This window comes from Halyomorpha halys, unplaced genomic scaffold, assembly GCF_000696795.3.
Source record: "Halyomorpha halys isolate HHAL.00 unplaced genomic scaffold, Hhal_1.1 Scaffold1578.1, whole genome shotgun sequence".
Lineage (NCBI taxonomy): Eukaryota > Metazoa > Arthropoda > Insecta > Hemiptera > Pentatomidae > Halyomorpha > Halyomorpha halys.
The window spans coordinates 166,082-187,602 of record NW_027108835.1 but is presented as its reverse complement, the minus strand read 5'-3'; the positions used below and the strand labels follow the sequence as shown (position 1 = coordinate 187,602).

Here is a 21,521-nt window from a genome sequence, read left to right as displayed (position 1 = left end):
AGCAGAAACTAAGAAGCTTCTCCGAGATAAAATATCAGTAGGAATTGAAAACTCAATAGCTCAAAAACTAGTTTTATTTTTTATAATTTTACATGTGCTCCTTTTATTTATTTATTTTTTTTTTTATACTACTACACATATACCCAAAGTATCCTGTCATAGCTATCTTTCGTTAACTAAACAATTACCAATTCTTTTGTGCTGATTTTATTATTATATAACGCACAGATTTATTTTATGAATGTTCTTTTTTTTTTTTTTATTTATTGACATTTACAAGTGTATAAAAAATACAACAAGCAAATTTGATCATAATGATAATGATATGATACAGCATGTAGAGAAACTACCCAGTAGTAGAACTCTAAATGAAAATCTTGATTTTTTTTTTTTTTCTGTCATCAAATAGGGGCAATAACAATTATATCACGATGCTTATTCAAGTGTCAGTTTTTTATTTAACATAGTAGCTTAGTAGTATTCTTACTAAACTTTTAAAAACCACTTTTAACATCTATTTTAATTTAAAGGATACTAACTGAATTTCAAAATGATTTTTGACAACAGTAGATTCATCAACAATGAGCATACAAATATATTTTCAAAATTATAAAAATCAACGTTTCTTATTTACTTTATAATTCTAATTGATATAAAGAATAATTAAAATTTATTTATTCTGAAGAATAAAGATAAAATTTGTCATGTGATGTTTTTATTTATTCTTACATGCATACACTACTATGAAAACACTGATTAAGATAGAAGGTTGTAGCTTGAGTTGGTGTTTTTTTATTTTATGCCGTGTGACTGACTTACTGTCCATGAACAGCGTATATATCATGTTTTAGTCTTGTTATTACGGTACTTTAGGTATAGTAAATTAATTTAAATTTCGTCTTATCATTTCACTCTCAAATTAATGGCAATCGAGATAACCTCAATATTTCTGTCTAGATTCTAGCTGCTTTTCGCATTGATATTAACTACAGTTTATAAACTTTTGAAGATGACACCGTAAGAGCTGTTTACTCATCTTGAGATCTGGAGGGTATGCCTTACTACAGTGGTTGACTGTCATAACATTTGGTTATAATGTTATATTGTTCATAGTTGGTATACAAATTTTTCAATTAGCTTCAGAGTATATTTTAGTCATGTGGTCTGGAAATGTATCAGGACAGGGGGATTCTTATCCCACACAATGGGCATTAAATCCTAGTGCCCAATACCTTCATATGCCTCCAGAACAAGGTAAAATTTTTGAAAACTTATCTACCAGAAGACAGTCTGTTAAAATTAGTTCCATGAGACGCTTTTTTCTCTTGTTATCATATTGTGTTCTGCGTAGTTGACTGGGCAAGTTTGGCACAGCAATGGATAAAAATGAAAGAAGAAGCACCACAAGCCGAGAAAGAACAAGGAGAGGCTCCCATGGACATAACCAAAGATGATAATGTCACACAAACTCCAGCACCTACTCCCATCCCTAATCCGGCATGGCCAGCTACTCAAATCCAACCAGGTTTGTTAGTTTTTTGGTAGTGTACTTAATTTTTAATGTTTTATTTCTGCTGTTTAAAAAATATTTAGTTGTTTCTAAAAGTTTTAATTGGATAATTAAAAACTTGGGTACAAACAAGCAAGGATTGTGTTAAATTAACAGCTTAACTAAATGATTTATCACTTGCTCATCTTGAATTGATTAAGTTTAAAGTAAGAATGTGATACTTGATGTTATCAAGAAATTATGCTTTGCTGTTTGAAATGCTAAATGGGATATTAACTATTTCAAAGTAAGACTAATTAGAATTTACCTTCTATAATTATTTTATTTCCTTCAGACTTCTTTTTTTACATCTTATGTCTATGAGATCTGTTACCCGGCTAGTTTAATAATTTGTCAAATTTAATTTTATATGTCAGATGTCATTTTAAGCTTTATATTTCAATCCAAGTAATTAAAGATGAAACTAATTCCTCTTACATCGGATATTATAATACTGTTCAAAGGAATAAATAATGTCAGAGTCTCTTGGCTCTAATATTCTAATATCAGTTATACCATATTTTAGTAGAGGATACTATGAACAAATTAGGAAAATCCTATTGACAACCTACGATTTATAGGTGCCTTAGCTGGTTTTCCGATCAGTTTATTTTCTAGGTACTCAGGGTGTGTTCATTTTTTATTGAAGCATTGTTTAAATATTTTAGATATTTTCAGTTTGGGGTTTATGTGGTGAAGTTCAGTTATTAATTTTGTAGTTTATTCACTTAGTATTGAGTCGCTTTAATTGTTATGGTAATTTGTGATTCTAGACCAATGATTCAAATATTGGTTATAAACTTTGTTGCATCTTTGAATGTGTAATATATTCTCTGCAAGCAATATTTCAGGATACTTGTTGCCCTACTTATTTAATTAAATATCTCCTGTTAAAAGTGCATCTAGCTATTGACTACCCCAGCACATCAGCAACTCAGGGATATCTTGGGGTTTATTTTTATCTCTCAAGGGGTGGAAGTTGACCTATCTCTTCATGTATTTGTCTTTATATTAAAGCTATAATAATATTATCAATCAAGTTAAGCTTTTTCTTTGTTTACACTTATACAATATTTAACATTAAAATAATTCTTATCATCTCTATTTGAGAAATATATGAAAAAAAAAGTAGTTTCCTTGTAGGGATCCTAAAAATTTAATACCCTGATCCTTTTTGATGAATGAAGTGGGTGATTAAGGTAGAGGATGACCTTTTTTTTACCCCCTTCTTGGTCATTTCTGACATGAAGGGAGGGTGTCAAGTTTTCATTTTGTGGGACTGCCACAGAAAAAAAAAAAAGTCGACCCCCAGGGCGGATTCGAACCGGCACTGCCACAGTTTTCGGGCTGCAAAGTCCTGTACATCAACCACCTGAGCTACGGACAGCCCCAATGGTATGTGCCTTCTATTCTTTGACAGAATGACAGCTGATTAAGGCTGGTTCGATCTTCAGATACTATCAAGGAATCAGGTAGAACAGTTGATATGTCTCCTTGCTTTCCTTTAACTACATTTAGTTTAGCGGTTTAGAGAGAGGTTAGCAGGCAAAAGAGACCATTTTAAAACCACAGTTGGAAAAAGTATTTATGTAGAAGAGTTGAGTACATCTGTTATAGTTGGTATGGGTTCAAAAGGAACCTTTGCTAGCCCAAACATAAGGGTAATGAAAATAAAAGAAATGTACTGTCGAATTTTTTTAATGTTATATTCCAATAATTTCACAAAACATAAAAACTACACTAGAAAAAAAGAAGAAAACCAAACTTATAATTATTACAAAATTAAAATTAAAGTTAAAAGAAAAATTGATTTGGTTTCATCAGTGACATAAAATAAAAAAAGGTCTTTTTATCACCCTGGGTGACTGTTGGGTCCCTCACTGTGTGTACGATGTTGTTCTTGTGGAGGAAGATTAGAGAACCAGAACGTCAGTTGGCCAGAATGCAAGCAACTAATACTTAATACTGAGTAGTGAAAAGAGAATCTTGAGCTGGTGTATGTACACACAATGTGACCCTATGGTGTCATTTGAACCTCTGAGGTATAAATTACAACAGAGAGAGTATTTTGTTTTTCAACATTTTGTTTTCGCTAATCAACTGTTAAAAACTTGTGTTGGCCACAACAATGTTTGCTTCTTCTATTAAACATTTATTTTCTTTTATTAAAAAAAGGATTCCTAACAAAAGAGATTACATTAAGACTGCAGTTGGTAAAAATGTATTAGTGGTATCAAGTGTATCTCTAGGCCCTTCCAAATACCTCATTAGGATGGAGCAATAGTTAAAATAAATAAGATAGCCTGCTCTAAGATTTTTTTTTATACTATTTTTGATGTTATCACTAGTTTCTGAAGAAATTTCCTGATAAAGCCTATGTGAAATATCCTATCATTCTGCGAATGAAGTGGGTTTACGTATTTTGAGAAGATAACCATTGAAGAACATCCCACCTGTATTTACTTGGATTGAAGTCTAGAGAACATCGAGACACGGGAAGTTACCTTATCCCTAATTTGATTAGTGTGTGAAAAGCAGTTCTTATTCTGTCTGGTTATGCATAAAAATCTCGAAACAATTTTTTTTTTTTTTTTTTAACATTTTTTGTCTTCCATTTTAATCAGCTCCAGACACAGCTAATTGGTGGAGCTGGAGCCAAGCTGGCACTACTGGAAGTTGGGCTATGTCAGCTCCATACACAGCCTTGCCAGTAGCCGATTCTACAGTGCCACAAACTGCACCTACCTATCCTTATACTCCTGCAGCACCGTCGACACCAGAGACTTATGTTCCTCCTCCTCCAACTGTAAGTATATGTTGTTTTTTGGATTAGTTAAGAGGTTTATTTCTGGAAATTTACATAATAAACTACTGTAGATTAGTTCTCAGTATATTGGTTTTCAATAAAAAGGCGAAGTTAAAAAGTATGTTAACTCTACAAAAAATAGAGTTGGCCATTGATAAGTGATACTGAATTGAAGTTATTAATTTTATAATATTTATTCATTTTAGAAACTCTTCTTTTGAGATTTTGATGAAACTTTATTATTAATTTTAGACATTTTGGGGAAATGAAATGAGGGTTCCGTCTGGAAAAGAAGAAGCCCCTTCTTGGGATAATAGAAATCATAAAAAACCAGTAGTGGATACTGTTACTGAGATAGGTAAGTCAATGGCTTAATTTGTTTTTGGTAAAGTATAATAATTCAAAATCATTTAAATTGATAATGTTTCTGTTGATTTTTTATTTTTCTTCATCTGGAATGCTTACAATTAGTCTCCTAATTTTTTTATTTATGACTTCTTAACTATTTTTTAGTATTTTTATGGATTAAATAAAAATATTTAATTGTTAAGTTTTACTTTGGTCCTAAACCTCTGATCTTTTCATTACACCTATTTGGTTATCACTATTACCTTCTGTTCATATATCCTCATTTCAAATTTAATGATATCGAGATATTACTTACCAGAGCTCTAGAATATTGTTTTTATCTGTTGCTTGTTTGAGAGAAGATCTATCTTCCTCTTTTTAACCATAATTCATAGCGAAATGTTTTATATACTGGTAAGCTGGATAGAGCATTTCAATATAAATATACTAAATGGAATTCAAAAGGGTAAAATTGAGCATCCTTGAACAATACGCAAAACAGATCAAGATGGCAGAAATTGTTTAAAGAAAACATGATTAAGCTGAGTTTACTTAGAAGTAACTACAGGTATAAGACTTGGAGATAGTCTATTCACCATTGATAATGAATGAGAAGCAACCCCAGCAGTTAGGTTTACAGAGATGGTGCACCGGAATGCTGCACAGAAATTCATTTTATTTAATTGGTTCATTGAAATGTAATGCCTTATGTGAAACATTACACCCAAGATGAAGAATTTTCTGAATTCCAGATGATTAAACAAGTGCTCAACTTGTGAGGCAATTGCTTAATAGTTGGAAAACTACCCAGAAAAGTTTTCAACAACCTCCTAATGTAGGTGGTATCCATTTCTCTATTTATAAGAAATTACTTTAATTTTGTCCAGTTTGAATGGGTGGCTTGTTGTTATAGATGTGTTTCAACATCTCTCTCTCTCTCTCTCTCTCTCTCTCTCTCTCTCTCTCTCTCTCTCTCTCTCTCTCTCTCTCCCTCCCTCACTCTCACCCTCTCCTTCTCTTTGATAACTTGAGGCTCAGTCTTGGGACCGTTACTCTTTCTTTTGTAGGTATCGGAATCAAAATTTAAATCATGCAGATATCACATATATGCTGAGGATATTATCATTTATATGTCATCGTGTCCTGATAAATTCAAAGAAACCATTGATCAAATAAATCAAGATATAAGAGAAGAAATCTTAGCATGGTCAACAAACCTAAAACTTGTGTTGAACCCATCAAAGACAAGAGCAATAATGTTCGGTTACAGATTTTATGTAAAATCATTGGTCGTAGGAAATTCTCCAAAAATTCTTTTAAATTATGCATCCATTGGATATCCTCAAACTTGAGTGCTCTTGGGTGTAACATTCTCTTCATCACTTGACTGGCAAGACTATGCAATTAGTACATCTCGAAAATGTTTTAGAAGTTTGGGCCAGTTATGTAGGAATAGAGAATGCTTCCAATGTTTGTACGAAAACATCTAGTCCAGTCATTAATACCACATATTGATTATTGTAGTGTATTATTTACAGATATGCAAGGCAAAGACATATCAGTTCTTCAGAGGGCATTTAATGCATGTGTTAAGTTCATTTTTGATGTCCTCATTCAAGAACATATAACAACTTTCCTTGAAGAACTTAGTTTGGCTCAAACTTTCTGAAAGAAGAAAATACATTTTGGGTACTTTTCTGTACCAACTTTTTAAAGATAAAACTCCCAGTTACCTTTACAATATCTTTTTTTATTTATTGCTATTTATAACCGTACATTATAATACATTTAGTTAATTTGATCTCAGTTAAATTGAAGTGTTACAGGCGTGTAGAGATACTATCCTTTGGTTGTACTCTAATGATGTTTTACATTAGCAGGTCTAGTGGCTTTTTGAGGAAAAATATTATTTTGTATTTAAAAGAATATTATTTTGTTTATTCAATAGTTTCATAAAGATTTAAATTGTAAAATTTTTGTTTTTGTTTCTTTTAGAAAAATATTATTGTGTAATTAATTTGTATTTATAAGAATAAATGTTATTTATTATTTTTATTTATTTGTTATTATTATCATGCTCAGTTGTTCTTGCTATTGCGGGTTGAGTATCTGAGGTGGGAGACCTAGGAGTCCAACCACCTTCATATGTTTGTTGATTTATTTTTTATTTTTTCAAATATTAAAAATGTTTGCGCACTATACGTGCAGTGTCTAAGAGAACTGACAGTTGAGCCTCTCTCAGCACATTCATAGGCACCCTCAAACCATTCATGCCTGCCACTGTTGATTTTGGTATGAGACCATTCGTTGGTATTATGAATGGAGTAATGGTAACACCTTCCAATTTATGTATTTCCTTCAATTCTATCGCCAATTCCTGCTATTTCCTCAGTTTTTCTCCCACAGTGGAGCTTACATCGTTGGGGATCTTAACATCAATAAGTTCTGCTTTCTTTTTTCTTAGGTCTATAAGGAGGATGTCTGGTTTATTATGGTGTACTGTATGGTCCATAATTATTGATTCATCCCAATATAGCCTGAAAGAACCTTTTTGGAGGAGTTTATTGGGTGGTACTTTTAATAAGGGCTCTTATCTTCAATTAGGTGGTTCTTCACAGCCAGAGCCTGATGCAAAATTTTGGCCACATTGTTGTGCCTCTGCAAATATTCAGTACCAGCCAGCGCTCCACATCCACCAGTGATATGTTAGATTGATTCGAGCGTTACTGAGCAACACTTATCTGGTGTTGTTGCGTCACTTAACACATGCTTCCTATATGATCTCGTGGCAATCACTTGATCTTGAATAGCAACCACAAATCCCTCTGTCTCAGAGAATAGCCTTCCAGCTTTTAACCATTCATCTGATCGAGCACTGCACATTTATCGAGGCCAAATGACATTCCTATGTCTCTTGTAAAAGATGAAATAGCTTCAACCATATTTTGTAGTTCTTTGTTTTTCGCGTATAGTTTGAGGTCATCCATGTACCAGCTGTGGCTGACTGTGGTCCCTTCGTCGTTGATGGCAAGTTTATATCCCTCCTTATTCTTTCAAAGAATCCTGCTTAATGGAAATAGGGCCATGCAGAACCAAATTGGGCTTAGACAATCCCCTTGGTATATTCCTCTCAGTATTTTGATTTGATTGGCCGTGCAGGTAGTTCCGACTTTCAGCGTAGTTTTCCATCCTGCCATCAGGTTTGAAAGGAGTCTACTTACATTAGATTGAATCTTGTATATATCTAATACTTTTAGTAGCCAGCTATGTGGAATAGAGTCAAAGGCCTTTTTATAATCAATCCAAGCAATAGAAAGACTTCACTGTTTTTTCGAGACTTATGAAAATTTTATATTGAGCATTTTATATAAACCATTTTAACACGTTAATGGCCGGAAGTCTTCTGGACCTAGGTTTAATTCATTCTTCTTTGAATGCATATAGGTGATGCCATCAGAGAAACCTTCAGGGGCGTTTGTGTGTCATCAAGTATTTCCTGGTATCCTTTGGCTAGCAACTCATGCAAGCAATGAAATCTTTTAATCCAATAATTTTGGATTCCGTCAGGTCCAGGCGCCCTCCAATTTTTCATGTTCCTGACAGCTTCCGAATCATCTTCCACTGATACTGTCACTTCATTTATTTCAGAGGCATTCTGGAAACTTTGCATTTCTTCTTCTATTCAGAAGCAATCGAGGTGATTCCCCGGCTTTTCCCACATACTTTTCCAGCAAGCTTCAATATCATCAGGGTATTTGCTCGATATTTTTTCTTTTTGCTTAACATGGCAAAAACTGGCATTCATTCTGCTTGAACTGCTGATTTTATTTCCTATGCAAGGCTGCCTCACTGTATTTCCGTAAACGGTTTGCATAAACAGTTTTGTTTTTGTTTCTGGTTGTCTAGATAAAGAGTCAGACTATCAATTAATTCACTTTCCAATAAGGTCCCCAAGTTTTGTACTACGATTTCATCTATTTTCCTCTTTGTCTTTGGTCTTGCAGATTGAGGGTCCCGCATGTAGTTTGAGATGACTCCAATTTTTTCCCTTAAGTTATTAATTCTCCTTTGAAGTCTTCTCTTCCATGGAGGCATTTCCCTGCCTTCTGTTGGGAGTTTATTTTTACTTTTATCTTTTATTTTTATACCTAACTCGAGTGCAACTGGTATTATTATTATTATTTAATTTATTTGCATTAGAAAGAACATTATTTTGTATGCAGAAATTTTTTTTTTCAGAGGATACTTCATTTTTTTTTTTTCTTCTTTTTTATTGTTTTCTTTTTTTGTTTCAGAAGAATTTTATCTTATAATTCTCTTGTATTTATAATAATATTATTTTATGATTGTAATATTTTCAGAGGGTATACATTTTTTATTTTATTATTATTTCATAATTCTTTTACTTTTGTTGAAGAAGTTAACATGTTTAATAATATTTTTATTCCGTATACTTGTTTTCGTATAACTTATTATTATTTAGTACCCAGAAACCTGATTATTGCTCAATGAGACGCTGTAGTCACAGAGCATCAGCTCGTCATATTGTAAATTGTAATTAACTAGAACAATAAAATCTCTCCCTTTCTCTCTCTCATTATTTTCCATTCTAATTATACACATAATAGCTTTTCAAAAATTAAATTAAATAATCATCTTTGAATTGTTACCTTGTATCAATGATCTATTTTTTATTTAAATTCTGTAGATGCTGCAAAAAGGAAACAACTTCCTGCTTGGATTAGAGAAGGATTAGAAAAGATGGAAAGAGAAAAACTAAAGAAAGCTGAAAATGAAAGACTTGAAAGAGAACGTAAGGAAGCTCTTCTGAAAAAATCTCTTAGTGGCCCAGAAACAATTGCTGTATCTCAGTTTGATGGTAATGGCTATGAAGAACCTCAGAAAAGCAAATTTGTAAGCATATTTTTATTTTTTATTTAAACTGTTTAATGAAAAATGTTTTCTATTGAAAATAATTGATACAAAGGATCTGACAATTACACTAATAATGCGTCAGTGTGTAAGCTATCTTCAGTCATCTTTATTTTTATCTGTCAACTATTAATGTGATGCATGTATCATTGATGAAGTTTATTCACCCTCTATTTGTAATTACTAAATTAACCTATTGTCAAAGTTGCCTACGAAACAATAAGACAATAAGGGAATTATATTTATTTATGCCTTATTTTTGGTTTATACAGTGAATTTTAAGTAAATATAATTTTGATAGGATTTTTAATAATACAAGGGAAAAAAATTAGTCAGTAGAAAAACAAATAAATAAAAATAATTTATTTGAGCCAACGTTTCGATCTGATTTTCAGGTCTTCATCAGGACTATAAAACAAAAAAAGAGATAACAACCATCAATCAGAGATACATAAAAATAAAATAAATAATAGACTAACAAATTTATTTTATTTTTATGTATCTCTGATTTGATAGTTATCTCTTTTGTTGTTTTACAGCCCTGATGAAGACCTGAAAATCAATTCGAAACGTCGGCACAAATAAATTATTTTTATTTATTTGTGTTTTTCTGCTGACCGCACCCCCTGACCATCTTCTCCTCATATTTATCTTTTTTTTTTTATTAAATACTTTTATTTATTGATAGGTTACAATCTGCCACACAGTTGTGGACAATAGGTAATAGTGATGAATGTTCTCCTACATACTAAAATAAAATAAATAAATCAATGAAAAAATCTCTTAAAATGTATACAAACAGAAGAATAAACAAAATGAACATAATCACACTATGTGTATGGAAAAAAATAAATAATATAATCTCTAGTAACATTTACACTCTATCCCCCACGTGTGAGGGGTAGAGCAGAGCACATCCCTCTTAGCAGAACTCCAATTGTTCATTTTTATTTTAATAAGTCTCTTGGCCACTGCCGTTTCAACCTTCTAGGTGGGCTGTAGGGATGGGTGGAACTAGATAAGGTTTGAACCAAAGGATTAGGATGGTTGGAAAGGTTTATCATATTTATCTATGGTCAGCTATCTTCACCTCATTATAAATACTTATAGCTGCAAATAATCTAAACACTAATATTACTCTCTTATCAACAATATTATTTAGCCTTCCTTACTATTCAGATCAGGCATATAATCCAATTTATTACAAAAAATGTTTTTGTCTAATTTCTGTTGTACGCCATCATCCTAATCATAATGAACTGCTTAGAGCTTAAGATTAGTAGATTCTATGAATTTAAATTAGCCTAATAGAAGTTATAGTTGTGTTCTTAGAATCATTCCTGGCTTACTGTGAACATTCTTATTTTCAGATTTTCCATTCAATGGTAACTTTATTGTGATATGAGAGCTTGTTCATTACTGCATAGCAGTCTTCAGTAACTTGAGAGCTTGTTCATTACTGCATAGCAGTCTTCAGTAACTCTTGATTGTGTTATAGTGCCCCTATTAACTATTAATGGTTGAGTGCCCCTAGTGCTGCCTGGCTGTCAGTATAGATTGTTATTTCTCTACCAGGCAGCCCCTCTCCTATCAGAATACTGTTGCAATAATTCTTAGCTAGTATTTTCAATTGAAATACTGAGACATACTTCCCGAAGTACGAATTTATAAAAATTTACTATAGTTATTATATATATCCTGTTAAAGCCACCTCAAATTGACTATATCTTTTTGTTGGAAGGCTTTAAAAAGAACAAACAACTAGGTGGTTCAGATATAAACATTTATTTGGTTAATGTAACATTTATAAAAGTTAAACGTAAAATAAACAAAAGAGTTATAAAAAAATGAATACAAGTAGAAATAAAAGGCCTTTCAGATAAAAATAAAATTAGATAAATTAATTAATAAAATAAAAGAGACAAATTAAAAACAAAAAAATATAAATATATAAAATAAATATTCGTCGACTAAAGCTTGATCCACTTCAATAGATCAGAGGAAGATATTTTTCTTGTCGAGGTGTGTAGGTCGCAACCCTGTAGCTAAATATACTGTTGCAATGGCCCAAGGTTGGTGTAATGGCTCATCGATAATCGAAATATCCAAAAGCCAAGATGGCCACTCTGGCACTTATTTGCGGCAGACAGGGTCCAGTTGTTTTTATGAATTATGCAAGCCGATTAATTAGCAACAACTCATATTACACTCAGAGGCCAAAAACTCAGAAAAGGTCTGGTTTCGGACTGTAATGGTGACTAAAACACTCAAAAATGTCCAATAAATAACATCAACCGAACGCAGACAGGGCGCAGACACACACTATCATGGCCACTAATTAGCGGGAACTGATTTAAAAACGAAGATGGTTGGCCTGTTGCTAGACAACCTCTTAGCAACAGTTATCAACCCTTAGCAACTGCCTCTATTTCTTAATTATAACACACAAATATAAATACATATTTTTCATCTCAAATAACTAAATTCCAATTAAAAAAATACAAATAAAAATAAATTCAACACTAATACTAATTAAATACTATTTACAATAAAACACAAATTAATTATAAAATATGGCATTAATATATCCCATCACTTTAACTATGATTATTTTAGGAAAGTGAAACTTCTGAAGATGAAGCAGACGACAAAGAAAAGGAGGAGGGAGGCTTAGTTGAAGAGACTAAGCCTCGAAAATCTAGATTTGATGTACGCCAGGTATCGCCACCTAAGCTTGTGCTCAGGACAAAAGAACAAATACTCCAAGCTGTTGTAAGTTGTATATTTCCTTTTATATACTTGAGTTTCATCGAATCCATGTTTCTCATTGGTAATGATATTTTGTAATTCATTTACTTTTTTTTTTTTCTTCTTTTTCTTTTACTTCTTCACGATAAAACTTTTATCTATATATTTTATTTTCAATTTAGTATTAAAATTAAATTTATTTTTAATACTTTTATTTATCAATTTTATTTTCAATTACGTATTAAAATTAAATTGATTTTTCCCCTTAAAGCTTAAAAACTTTTTAGATACGTTGTTATGTCAAGTACATAAAACTTCATGTATGTAAATACTGTTAAGCTAGTATTTACATAATATTTTTTGTGATGAAAGTTATACTTCCCTACATGTTGACTTTCATATTAATTTATAGCAAGGATTTCTGTTTAAAAAAGAAAGTCTACTTGTAATTTCTTTATTTTTATGATTCTGACATGTTTACAGATGTCAGATGTCAGAAAGATCCTTACTCAGATTCTCATGGAAGTTACAACTGAAGAAATCGAAAAGGCAGTTGAAGATGTTTCAAAATACTTTCGTAAAAAAGGTATATGGTATATTGTTCCAAATTTATATAAATATTTCAAAGTTTATGATAATAACTATTCATTAGTAGCTCACAGTTATTTATATAATTATTAATGACAGAAGAATGTTTAATAAGAATAAAAAATTTTTTCAAGTTATATATTTCAGTTTACCACCAATCAGTGTGAGATGGCTAAATATGTTGGACATATTTTAAATTGCAATAATAGCAAATTTAATATCAGCATTATAATTTATGTTAAATATTTGGATTGATTTGTTGCTGTTGTAAGTTTTTGTAACAAATAACTTGCTTAAGTGTGCTTGATTAGCAAAAAAATCGTTAGAGCTGTATACAGCTTCTCTCATGTGAAAATTATTCTTTATTGGTTTTACTTTATTTAACTAAAGAAATGTCTATTTATGATAAAGCTCCAGCAACAACAGTACGCAAGACTCAGGCATTAACCTCCCTTACTGGAAAATTAGGTGAGTCTCATGTTTTTAATATATTTTATTTGTATCATGTTTTTCCTTTTTCATTCAATCCTACTGATGAAAATTATTTTAATTTAACTAGTTCCAGACATTAAAAAATGTATACTTTTTTTAATTACTCAATAGGCTTTTCTCATTTTCTAATAATTTATTGACATGAAGGTAAATTTTCTTTTAAATATTTTCTATTCAGGTTAAGTAAATTACCTTGTTTGAGTGTGTCTTGTTGAATAATTTCTTTCTGACCATGGTAAATTATGTAAAACATTTATATCATCATCTCTTCATTGTGATAATTTAGAAGATATTAAAAAATTTCACTTCTCTCGTACCCACTGTGCCGAATCCATTAGCTATGGACAGGGTTGACAGGATGACAGTCCTAAAGTTTATCTTTTTTGAGTTCTACACTCCAAGGTCCTTTATATTTTCTTTTCAAGTGCAATGCAACCTTTTTTTTTTTTTTTTATCTTTTTAATCTGTAAGGTAGAGATACAAAATTAATTAGTATGATTATATTGGAACATTCCTTAAAATTGATTTAAATTTAATGATTCTAACCTTCAGAATAATAATAATAATTGCTATTTTACTGTTTATAAAGTAAGTAGTATTGTGTTAACTTCATTACATCAGTTAGATTGTTAGCGACAAAGGAAGAATACTTTTTAATATTAAATTATTTTCCCTTCTTTTAAAAAGAAAATTTCTCTTGATTTTGCTGATCTATCATGTATAACTTAAAAGTGTCTAGATCTAATATGAGTTTTACAATCTTGAGAACTTGGAATTGACTTATTAGATTATTAGGAATGATAACTTTATTAAAATTTTATTAATTTTAATCTTTTTTGCACCATTTTAAAAACTTGGAATAGAAAGATTCTTAGTTCTATAGCTTGACCATGTTCATTTCAGTTATTGCTTCTTTTTTTTCTGACATATTAAAGAAGGAACTTTTATTTATTGTAAATAGCTGTTATTTTTCTTTAATCAGATTTGGTTTTGACTTTTAAGAAACTCTGAAAATTTGTCCTTTGGATAATAAGTAACAGAATATTTTTTTGTTCAGTTTTAATTGGAACTCTGTGGTATTTCTTAGGAATCTAATGAATTGAATTGATAAAACAAAATGAAAAGATTTATTTCATTACCCCATGCAAATAAATGTGATTTATTTCATTCAAGAAGCATTTTCTAGAAATACACTTTGTTTCTTGGTAAATTGTTTGATCTAATTTATTGTCTGGTGTCATTTTGATTTTCATCGCATAAATGAAGTTGACAAGTTTTCTGGCATGTTTTGGAGTAATTCAGTACAGTATTAAAGAAATGAATTGGTTATGTTCACAATATGAAAATTCATTGATGCTATTAAAATGAAACTATTTAATCATTTTTATTTATTAATCAAAATCTGTGAATATCATTTTCTGATGTGATTTTCAAGTATTCTCTACCAAATCCAAATGCTGTATATTAATGTTATTGATCTAAATTTAATCTAACAGATGCTAAAATATTAATTTACTGTTGTTGAATTAAATTTAAATATAATCATGCCTGATCATTAACAAAAAGGGTTAAGCATCTGCTTATTTTGTTTGTACTATATTTCAGTAATGTATTCTTTTAATCGTTCTTATATTTATGTGTCTGTGCGTTTTTTTTTTTTTAATTTGCTATTTTTTGAACTTGGCGATTATTGAGCCATATCGTTAGCTGAATCTCCATTAATCAAAAATTTGCCAAGGGATTACCTCTAATAATGTCTTTTAATATTCAGTCATGTCTGTAACAAGATATTTTTATTTGTTTTTCTTATGCTACTATTTTAGCACTATTCATTTCAAATTCTTTATTAAAACACTACTTCCTCATGAGGAGATTTATACAAAGCTAACATGTCAAACATTTTCACTTTAAAACGGCTAATTTTTTGTTCTTATTTTGATTATGTTAAACTGGTAAAAGTTAAAACTAAATTAGTGGTCCATGTGGAAACAACCAAAATATTAGCAATGATAAATTGAAAAAACAAAACAAAAAGCTTCTTTTTTTATATTTATAAATCCTTTAACTAACTAAAAAAAAAAATGCATTTATCATTATTGAGCCCTCATTTTCATTCTTGTAGTTGAAAGGATGATATAACAGCCTTGATATAGAGCCGAATGATAATGAAAGGGTGATATAGAGCCTTAATTTAAATGGGACAATTTACTACAACTTTTTTAAATTACTGTTAAATTACTATCCACTTAATAATTTTAAGATCTCATTTCATTAGGATAATAATAATTAATCCCTATAAAATGCAAAATATTTTATTCTAACAAAAATACATTACTACATCAACTCATAACAATGATAGTCCAAAATGTTTATAAGTTATTATAACATTTGTGAAATAATATATAAGGCTAATGCTTTATATATTATTTCTCACAGTTATTAGTTAGTAAATATAATTCATACTTTATCAAAACTAAAGATTGTAGACTCATTTTAAAAATTACCTTCATCGCTAATGACAAAAATAAAAAATTTTGGTTGTTCTCTTTTCATTCCAAAATGGTGGGCGTTAGCAAGTTTCCTTTAGCCACTATATGAAGATATAGGAAAGTTTAAGATATTTTTTAATCACTAACCCAAAACAGTTTAGTTTTTACAGTTTTTCCCCCTAACATCTGTGTACCAAATCAAATATCCCCTATTCATTAAATAAATTTCTTAGCAAATCCAAGGGGAAAACAATGAAGAAAAGAAAATTTTATTTGTACCTAATTCAAAAAGTAAACATTTTTAGAACATTGAACATAGAACATAGACAATGGGATAATTATTAGCGAGGACATAGCGTATGTTTTTCACATGTTCTGCTTTACTATTGTTATGTATTATTTTTCAAAGGCAGGTTTTTAATAAATAAACATTTATATCTTCTTCCACCTTTTATTTCAAAACGAGGCTGATTAGTCGTTTTATTCTACAAAGGCTAGTGCTTCACTAACCAAGATTGCTTATATGTATTATACACTAAAGAACTTGAAAAATATAAACAATTATATGTGACCAAACCAATATCTGCTTTTTGAGTGTATTTATTTCATTCACATCTACAGAATGATGACAATTTTTTTAAAGTACATGATAATACATTCATTATTAATTTGCAACCTTTCATTAGTAAATACTTGCATTTACTTATTTCCACATAATGCTACCAATCGGTGACTGACCAAAATATCATGAGAATGATTCAGCAGAAAATATTAATTTTGTAAAAACCAGTACTGAAAGGTTATTTTTTCATCTAATGATAGTCAAGCTTTATATTGTTAAAGCTGCTATATTGAATTTGAAGCTCTTTTAAAATAGAAAACAGTTTTCAAATCCATCTATAACTTTTAATGGCTTTAAGAATAGGTAAAAATTTTTTAATGAACATGAAAAGAAACTATTATTTTATTATATTTTCAAGGCAAAATCAAGAGATAATTTTCTTTTATCTATTACTGTTCTGCACTTAAATTAATCTATAAATCTTTATAGATTAAAATTTCAAGTAGGATTTCTTTATATGTTTCAATTCCGCAGGACTGGGCATTTACGAGAGTGATTCTGACAGTGGAGATAGTAGCGACGAGAAGGTAACAAATGATCCAGATTCTGATCAAGAAATCAAAGTAAGTTCTTAAGTATTGAATTTTTCCACATTTTTATTTTTATGTCTATAATGGGCATTGTTTTTGTGTGTGTATGCTAAGTGTTTGTGTATTTGTTTTTGTTAATTTTTTGTTGACTTTGATTTATTATTCATTTTTCTTTGTAGGAGAGAATTGAAAGATTGAAAAATGAGTTTGTTCAAACAGAGAAGTTTATAGAGCGTGAACTCTTCGAACAAGAAGAAAGGGAGAAAAGGCAATTGCTTAAAGAAAAGAGGGAGAGCTCAGAAGAAAGGGAAGGTCAGGTACAGACGCTACAATTATCAGGTAAGAATCCCACTAAATTTATAATAACTCTGGGATCCTTCACTGAGAAATTACTACTTCAACTAACATTCTAAATATTAATAGAAGAATTAATTTAGAATGATTATGAACAAGATATTAATTTGATATTGAGCTGTATTAAATCATAAAGTTTTGTTCTTTGCATAGTATCTCCAGTCAAAATTTATATTTAAGTATTGTTCCACTTTATGGGGAGTCCATCAAATCCTTCACTCTGCTTATTGTAAGTTATTAAATGAATCAGACATAGTTACATATATAAGTAATGTGTCAGATTGCTTTTATTTGTAATTTAGTCGTAATTTCTTATGGTTTTTCTATAAATATCTTTTCTACGATTTCTTTATGTTTGAAGGAGAGGATTTCATGTATTATTATGTTAAATGTTCTAAAAATTGTGATGTCTGTGGTTTGATACTTATAATACCTGTTCCAAATTAAATAGTGGGCATTTTTAATGAGTAATATTTTACTACATTTATAAATCTTATTGCAAGATACTAAATTTACTTATGGTATTTTTTATTATTCCCGTGAATAATGTTAAGATGGACAATTTTTATGTGAATGCGTCTCTGAACTTTGTTCCATAGTGTAGGTCAGTGGTTCTTAACTCAGGGAGTACGCAGACTACTAAGCTAGAAATTGAACTGTGTGCAAGCAATGAAAAGCAGATGTTTCTTTTCTATGTGCTTTATTCTCTGGTGAAATTTCATAATTACTAGGTAATGATCAGAGTTGTTATCATTCCATCTATAGGATCTTACATCATCTACAAAGCTGAAGTTATTGGTGTATTCCAATACATGATCAATTTGACTTGCTGAAGTACTATTCTGAGAGAGCCACATTTGTTTATGTTTATTTTTGTAAGGGAACATAGTGTTCTCATAAGAGTCATGGTTTTTACGGTTGCAAAACTTACCATTCTGTGTCCATTGTCATTAGATCTAAGATGTAAGCCATTCTTTTCCTGTCCAATCTGTGCATGTAAGTCTCCCAAGATGATTTTAATATCATAACAGGGGCAAATGATAAGGGCATCTGTCTAGTTGTTCATAGAACATATCTCTTTTCTTCTCTTCTTTGGGAGTTGCATAGAAATCATTCTAATATTTCTGAAATGGTTTCCATTTTGCATAATTTGTATCCCATTGTATAACATTTGGTTAATTGGTTGAAAATCCAGGATTGCAGATTATATTCTATTAGAGACCAAAAATGCTTCTCCCAAATCATGTTTATTCTCACTTCCACTATAGAATGTTATGTGATCTTTTCCTTTTATGTGGCCTTTACCAGTCTATCTCATCTCTATTATAGCCAAGATATCTTAGTAGCCTTTCTGTACTATGTCAGTAAGCTCGTTAAGAGCTCCTGCTCTGTATTAGGTTTGTACATTCCATGATCCAATTTTGTATGTATATTTCCATGATCCATGTTGTTGCCATGAATCAATCCCATTGGGGAGCTTGATTGAGTGGTTGTGAAAATATTTCTTTTTACGATTCAGGAGTAGTCTGTCGGTGAACCATCCCTCCTCCTTTATCTAGGTCACCGCAATAATAAGACTAATTCCCTTGGCGGAGTTACTTATAAGATTAGAATATGTAACCTAATAATTAGTTATAATGCGCTTCAATACTTTCTTCATTGTTAAAAAAAATATATTGATTAAGTTATTTTGATAGACAGATAGTTTATTTTCAAAGAGTTTTTTTTTTTTTTTTAGAATCCTCATAATTGGGCCTGTTATTTATCATTAATTTCTATGAATCCAGTTTCAAAAATTGATCATTACATAATGTACTTCACTGTGTCAAAACCATCATGAATTTGGTTCCTCCTTTTCTGCTATCTTGTTTGTTAATGAAAACTAGTCTTCTCCTGTACTGTTCAACATCTCTATATTTTGAGGGATACCCAAAACTAAATTACGAAGCATTAAAGTGAATTTAAGAAATGTCACATGTCATATTTTAAGTATTGATGTCCATCCAAGCAAGAATTGTCAATAGAAAAGGGCAGTGAGACAATTATTGATTCCTATTTATTGAAAGCAAAAGTGGTTCAGCCTATTATAGACACAATATCTTATGGAAGACGCATATTATTTACGTCCAGTCTGATTTAAGTAATAATCAATATTACAGCTGTTGATCTGTATTGAAACTTGGAGATTGAACACCCCAGTGTCCTTAGCTAATTGTCTTTCATATCATGTCAAAATTACTGTCATTAATTTTTATAAAGGAGTAGAAAATGTCATTAAGAATGTGAGCTAATTTTAGAACCCTTGGTTTCCATTTTCCATGATTTCTATCAATTACAAATTCATTATTTAAACTTTTTCTATTATTATTCATTTTTTTATCTCATTGGGTGTATTGATTTCTTTTTTAAGTGGTATTGGGTTTTATCAGCATTACATTCATATGATCGTTTTCTTTTAAGATCTTTCAGTTATTATATTAATTAGTGCTTGGGATTAAAATTATATTGATCTTAATCATGCCTGAGAATGGTAGTAAGGATGAATTTGAGATTAGCTTAGTGTTCATTTTTAAAAAAATGGAAACATTTTAAAATTCTGTTCGTAAAAAATGTTTTATTGAAAATTTTTGATATCATTATTTGCCATGATTTCTTATCTTTTTAGCCAGACTTCTATGCTCATAGTTATACTCGTTAGATGTCTTTTATATTGATTGATAAGAAAATATATTTGCTGCTATTCTATCATTGTTAAGTTAAGCAAGTTTGTTTTATTTTCTTGGCAAAAACAAATGCTATTCTATGAAATATTAATCCATCCATTAAAGGTTTTATTATAATCATTTAGGTATTCTAAATAAATATCAACAAGCTTACAACAATAATTAATCCCCCTTGAAATAACTTACTTTAATCAAATTTTATTCCTAAGTGCTCTTGTGTAATTTGTCCCAAATTTTACTGCCTATAATGTTTCTGTTTTTTAAAGATTTTTTTTTTAAAAAGTATCATTTTTTTCTCTTAGCATTTGTCTGCTTATTTATATAAATTAAAACCTACATATACATTATTAACTTCTTTTTTGTGTGTGTTTTCTTTTTATTTAACTCAGGAGCTTCCAAAGAGAAACAAGTTGATTACAAGAGCCAGCAATTTGAAGATCATCATAGGCATCGGGAAGTGTCTAATACCTCTCATGGAGAGTCAGTTTCAAAAGTAACAGCCTCACCCAGAGATAAACATGTTACTGTTACTAAGGAAGTAAGCAGCAGTAGTAGCAGTAACACGGGAGGTAGTAGTAGTAGAAGTTCTGTTACTAGAAAATCAGAGAGGATTCGTAAAAGAAGCTCTAGTTCTAGTTCAAGCTCTAGTAGCTCATCTAGCTCTGGTAGTAGGAGGCGGAGGAGGTCCCGAAGTAGGGATAGGAGAGATAGGCGACCTCATAAAAGGAGGAGGCATCACTCCCATCACCGTAGGAGGTCTTCCTCTAGCAGTCCATCGCCACCGCGTAGGCATCACCACAGGCACAGGAGGTAGCCTCATTTAGAGGTAATGTAAATTATCTATGAAAACATGATAAATTTTGTATATATGTGTGTCTATATTACATTAGGTCTTTCTTTTGATTGTAAATAAATCCAAAAGTATTGTTGTTCCTTTTGTCTCAGAATTGTAAATTTTTTATATGTATTTATTATATTTAGTCAAAACATATCATTATTGATATTCTTTTTTTAAAGGTTACAGTCTATCTGTAATAAACATTTATTTAACAAGACCTTTCAATTTTTTTCTCCTTTTATAATCCAAAAAAAAAGTTAAAATTACTCATTATACTTTTCAATAATTATCATCAGATTTAAATTTCTTTTATTTGTATTTATTATATTTAATTGAAAACTTTTATTAATAGTTTATCTTTTTTTATAACATCATATCTGTAATAAACTTTTAAAAGGTGATAATCATAATAATGACTCCTGATTTAATAATTAATAATAAACTAATAATTATCTTCAGATTTAAATTTCATTTTATTTGTATTTATGATATATACAGATTT

General features: G+C 30.3%; 1 protein-coding gene across 1 annotated transcript; it reads left to right on the top strand.

Annotated features, from left to right (window-relative positions):
* Window positions 1-723: 723 nt before the first annotated feature.
* Window positions 724-21,236, top strand: LOC106690105 (arginine/serine-rich protein PNISR). Its single transcript, XM_014435392.3, has 12 exons — window positions 724-873; window positions 958-1,254; window positions 1,352-1,525; window positions 4,174-4,355; window positions 4,608-4,713; window positions 9,412-9,617; window positions 12,252-12,407; window positions 12,867-12,969; window positions 13,383-13,439; window positions 17,049-17,137; window positions 17,284-17,443; window positions 20,571-21,236. The coding sequence occupies exons 2-12, from the start codon at window positions 1,158-1,160 to the stop codon at window positions 20,993-20,995; spliced, it is 1,755 nt and encodes a 584-aa protein (XP_014290878.1). The 5' UTR covers window positions 724-873; window positions 958-1,157; the 3' UTR covers window positions 20,996-21,236.
* The last annotated feature ends 285 nt before the right edge of the window (window positions 21,237-21,521 follow it).